Here is a 5,855-nt window from a genome sequence, read left to right on the forward strand (position 1 = left end):
GAGAAGAGACGCGTTTAAAATGGACTGAAATAACGGAATAACGGCTGCAGACAGACGGACAGCTCGGCGTGTCCTCTGCGCACGGCACACATTATATAACGGCTACCGCACGCGGAGGCTAGATGGAACGCTGGATGGATGCTGCTGCCCCGCGTGAAGGGGCCGTTGACAGGCCGCCGCTGAGGCTGCAGCAGCGGCCTCTCGGCTGCTAATCAACCCGCCCGCTGAGGAGATCAGACAAAGCCGTCTTATGATAAACCAAAGTCCGGTAATAAATTAACCCAATTAGAATAAAGCCGGTACCTACCTGACCACCAGAAGCCGCTCCTTCTTCCTTCCTCCTGTCCGCCCTCTAATTCAGGATATTTCGCCGTAAAATCCTCACAAATCCACGAACGGCCGGGCTGCGTCCTGTCGCAGCGACGCCATCCCAGAGAAAAAAAAAAGGGCTGATTCAGGAGTTAGATTAGAGCGAGCCACACACACACATACATACAGGGGGGGTAAGAGAACCCCACCGCCCGCAGCTACGTGTCCCTCCGCCGGCCGCTGAGTCCGCTGCGAGCCGCTTACACCTCCGCCGGGCTTGGGTGTTAAAATGGAGGCGGTCTCTCCGGGAATAGAGACGGAGTGGGAGCCGTTGGTGGTGCTGCCCCGCGCGCTGCTGGGAGGGGAGGAAGAGAAGATGTTCCACGGGAGCTGTGGCTGCGCAGAGCCGCCGACAGGAGGCGCCAACCCGGGCCCTTCACAATAAGACTCCCCTTTGTCAATGTTTTATTTTTTTTAAATATTTTATCCATAGAATTTAAGATGTAGTTCCTAATACATTTTTTTACAGTCTATGATTTAATCCTAATTTTGGTTTTCACAGAAATGTAAACATTTTTTAATATAATAATGATAATAAAATAAAAATATAATGGTAAAATATTTTTCACATATATTTAGAATAATAAATAAAGCTATAATTTAATACAATAAAAGACCCATGTGTTTATTTATTTTTTTATTTGTTTCCACATATCTATATATATATATATATAATAAACAAATAAAAAATGAGAAAATGTTATCCTAATTTTTCTTTGTTTCACAGAAATGTAAAAAATATTAAAATTAAAAAAATTATATTAAAATATTTCTCACATATATTTACAATAATAAAAAAACATTTGATTTGAAATTACTTTCCAATAAACAAATCCAATGTCACTGTCTGTCACTATTTAATTTCATTAAAAAATAAAAATAAAAATTGGGTCTGACTGGAAAGCTGAGACTGGTGTGGACTCAATGAGCCCAGTTGTTTTCATGATGATGTCATCATCCCCTAACCCTAACATGATGATGTCATCAGTCAGAAATCTCTCCAGAATCCCACATAAAGACACCAAGAAGAATAGTCCACGAGGTGGCACTGGCCCCCCTGAAATATTCAGGTTCCCTGTTTGTTACCTGCTCTGTGTCCCATATATTTGACACCACAAACATAAAAACCACATCAATGTGTTTGCCAGACCTTTATCTTTCTTGTGATGATAATATTTTTAAAATATGGACCCACCGTTTTTGAATTACTGAACAAACTTAAACGTCCCATGGCATGAAAATGTCACTTTATGAGTTTTTTTAACATTAATATGAGTTCCCCCAGCCTGCCTATGGCCCCCCAGTGGCTAGAAATGGTGACAGGTGTAAACCGAGCCCTGGGTATCCTGCTCTGCCTTTGAGAAAATGAAAGCTCAGATGGACCAATCAGGAATCAGGGTTTCATTATACTGATTCCCAAACGACTGAATGTCTAAATCTGAGTCAACTTTTTAAGTTAAGTGGGACTTTTCATCTAACAGTAACAAATGTATTAGTGTGTGTACCTGTCTTAGTGGTTTGTGCTGCGGCCACTTCGTGTTAAATGATTGCTCAACTCAAAGACGGACAGTGCCCTAACCATAGGTTCAGTTCAGTTTGTCAAGATGGCTGCAGATACTGTCGCTGCTCCACATTTGAGCTTGAATGTGAGATATAAGAGAAACGTCAAAGAGAACAGCGGAGAGGAAGAGGAGAATCAGGTGGAGATCTTAGAGGATGAAGAGCATCATGCTGAACTCAAGCCACAAAGAGCCAGTAAGTCTGAAATGATGAGTGTTGTAAAGGGGAAGTTCATCTCAGTTTCTGTGAGGCTTTATTTAAACTAGATATTGAGTGTTAATTCACAATTAATCAATCCACCATTAGTAACCATTCATTGTGAGTGTTTAGCAGGTGTCTTGGTGATGTAATCTGGTGCCTCGTGAGTCATTATTCTTATCGGTCAAACTAAACAAACAATAAAAAATGTTCTGGATGTATTTTGTCTCTGTAGGACCACGGAGCCCTGTAGCCAGCAACAGAAGGAGCTTCAGAGCTACTGCAGTGACTCTGGGAGGGGTTTATCTTCTGCTATTGGCTGGACTCTTCATTCGCTGTGAGTAATTATGTTTTTAATACAAACTGACATATCTTAAAGGAGAAATATCATGAAATACGTTTTCAGTGCTCGTGCAAATACGTTTGGGTATTTGGAGTGCCTACAAATCCCAAATGTGAAATGAGACCCAGTCAGGTTTTTGTAGGCTGCCTAGATCATAAAACATGCGATTCAACAAGCCATTCACATTTGACTCCCCTTCCTCTTTCTCATGCAGGCTCATTAGAAAATACCGCCCCAATCTAAGTATCTCCACCCACGGCTTAACCACCAACTATTCTTTTTCATAAGCCAATCAGAGCAGACTGTTTTTCTTTTGGGAGGGGTGTTAAAGTGACAGGCGCTAAAACGGAGCTTGTTTTTTTTGTTTTTCACAGATGATACTGTCATGGTTGTGGTTTTCAGTTGTAGTTTGTCCTGTTTCATTTTTTTCAATTAATTCATAGTCAAAGTGATATGTCATTGTGCGCAGGATGTTACTTATTTCTGTCTTTAATTTAAAGCAGAATGATTCAGTGTTGTTGGTCTGTTTCTTATTTTGTTGTGGTTTTCACCAGATATTATTTAGTCTTTTTGCTCTTTTATAGTTTTACATTTTATACAATTCTTATTTTTTATTTTATTTTTACCTTTCTCTATGTAACTGTACTTATTTCGATTGCGTGCTGCTGCCAGGGAGTGACTCAATCAATGAAGCCTTAAACCTTCTCTTATATTTCAGTCACTTTGCTGCAGACCAGATACGACCAACTGAGCAGCAACTACAGCCAGATCCAGAGGAAAGTTTTTGGTAAGAAAGGTTTCAAATCACCATAACACACAGGATCAAACTTCACACTGTCTTTAAATAATCTCAAACTGTCTAACTTTCATCTATTGCTGTTTATCTCAAGACATATCCATCGAAAACAGTCAGTTGCAGAGCAGCTACGAAACACTGAGTGTAAATCACAGTCAGTTACAGGATGAAGTAAAGCATCTGAAGACCAGAATGAAAGGTGAGAAGGTTTAAAATCAGTAAACACCTGTATTATACAAATTTACAACATATAACTTGATTGTGTATTTAAAGTTGATTAAACAGTTTCATGCTGTTAAACTGTTTTGCTGATGATGTGAATATTTCTGTTAGAGATGGTCACTTACAAATGAAATGTAAAACCTGAAGTATTTACACAGTTAACATCCTGACAGGGAAACATAACCTAGGCAAGAAAGATCTTTAAATAGTGAAACTACATTTGTTTGACTTTAAGAGAAGCTGTGTCCTGACGGATGGACGAGATCTGGATGCAGTTGTTACTTTAAATCTGAGGAGAGGAAGTATTGGTTTGAAAGCACTTCTGACTGTAAGAAGAGAGGAGCAGATCTGGTCGTCATAAACAACGAAGAGGAACAGGTGAGTGTGTATGTTTCTGAGTGATCTTAGAGAAAAAGAAATACAATGGAAATATTTAAATATGAAATATATCAAAATTTTAAATGTTTGAAAAAACCGTTGAAATCTTTGTCTTATGAGCACTAACGGTGCAGTTCCTCATGCATTCTCTGTTTCTCTGCTGATTATAAATGTCTTTCTTCACTTCCCTCCGTTACTGATGTGTGTTTCCTGTCATGCTGTTGAGTCCAGTCCTCAATGTGTGGTGGACCGAAGGATCTCTCTTGTGTTTGTTGAGGCTGATTGTCAAAGTGACCAAAACTAAAACTACAGTTTAACTGTTTGTCAAGAGGTTACATGTTGTTTGTTTGGTGCTATTGAAACTATGGTTGGTTATTTGTGTATGATTAGAGTTTCTGATCATCATGGCGGGATATTTTTATTGCAATACATTTTCTCTTTCCTTCAGATGTAGTCACAAGATGGCTTTACTACCAGTGTTGGTCATCTTACTTTAAAAAAGTAATTAGTTACAGTTACAAATTAATTCTCCCAAAAAGTAATTGAGTTAGTAACTCAGTTACCACATTGTTAAAGTAATTAGTTACTCAGCAAAGTAACTGACGTTATTTTTTATGTTCTATAACGCTATTACGTTCTATAACATCTTTAACGTCAAAGATGTTGCTGACCCAAAAGTGGCTCCGTCTCCTTCGCTGGAGCTCGCGCTATCTGCATTTGGACTTGGGTTAGCAGCAGCAAACAGTGTCCTGTTAGATGTGTTGATGTGAGGTGCTTCATAAGATTCGAGTTGCTTGAGGCAGACGTGGATGAAGTCTTTTTTCCTGGGCATAGCGTGCATTTTACATAAACATTCTTGCCTTTTATTTCAATGAGCGAGAAGTAGTGCCGGTACTTCCAGTTGGAGAACGCTACCTTTGAATTTCCCTGGCTCGTCGTTATTGTCGCTGTCTTGTGTTTAGTGGTAGTCAGAGCGTGCAGAGAGACAGCGTGAGCAGGGCATCGGCCCATCCAGCCAATCATCATCACATTTGCAACGGTGTCATCATCCCCCCCCCGCCAAATTGTAGTAACGCGCCACTTTACATTCTCAGTAACGATAACGGCGTTGCAACGATGGGAAAAGTAATTAATTAGATTACTCCATTACTGAAAGAATAACGCCGTTAGTAACGTCGTTATACTTCCCAACACTACTACTACTCCCAACACTGTTCACTACAACAGAAATGCTGAACTGTGAACAGAGAAATTATTGTTGTCTCTTGTCAACTTCTAGAAGTTTGTCGCTGAGCTGAGTAAGGATGGAGAGTTCTGCATTGGTCTATTGCAAAGACTGAGCCAAAAAGGATTGGAATGGGGATGGATCGACAATTCACCGCTGACAGAAACGTGAGACGTTTAAGTTTTTCTTTTCATCCATGACAGGAAAAACTTCAATGACTGAAAACAGAGATGTGGGAGTACTGGACAAGGGTTCATTCTGTCACTGGCAGCTGTGACAGATTACATTGATCTACAAAGATGAATCTAAAATAAGTTATTGGAATAATTGTATTAATAACAGATAATATAAATATGTTATGCCAAATTTAACAGTTTACTTTGAATGAATACTAATCAGGAGTTTCAGCTGTTTAATAATAGGATGTTTTATTTCTCTGACAGTTTCTGGGCATCAGGACTGCCTCGCGACGATGACAGAATCCCTAGTGTTGCAACATGCTGCGATCAAAAAGGAAAATGGAGACAAAGAAGTCAAGATTACCATATGAAGTGGATCTGTGAGATATAGATTCTCTGAACTGTGTGATGCTCAGTAGTTTATTCTGTGTTGCTAAATAACCTGGATTACATAGATATCGTCCCTCTGCCCTTCATAGTGCACAATCTGGTTAGAAGTCATGAGCCCTTACTATGTAGTCCTACAGGATTATAATAGTAAAAGCTAATAAAACATTTTACACACCACCCAAAATAAAACCCCTC

At 39.6% G+C, this 5,855-nt stretch overlaps 1 protein-coding gene across 1 annotated transcript; it reads left to right on the top strand.

Annotated features, from left to right (window-relative positions):
• The first annotated feature begins 1,973 nt into the window (after positions 1-1,973).
• On the top strand, positions 1,974-5,262 carry LOC120562172 (C-type lectin domain family 4 member E-like). Its single transcript, XM_039805718.1, has 6 exons — positions 1,974-2,124; positions 2,363-2,464; positions 3,189-3,257; positions 3,361-3,465; positions 3,724-3,866; positions 5,146-5,262. Exons 1-6 carry the CDS (start codon positions 1,974-1,976, stop codon positions 5,260-5,262), a joined length of 687 nt encoding a protein of 228 aa, XP_039661652.1.
• The last annotated feature ends 593 nt before the right edge of the window (positions 5,263-5,855 follow it).

Source organism: Perca fluviatilis, chromosome 1 (genome assembly GCF_010015445.1).
Source record: "Perca fluviatilis chromosome 1, GENO_Pfluv_1.0, whole genome shotgun sequence".
NCBI lineage: Eukaryota > Metazoa > Chordata > Actinopteri > Perciformes > Percidae > Perca > Perca fluviatilis.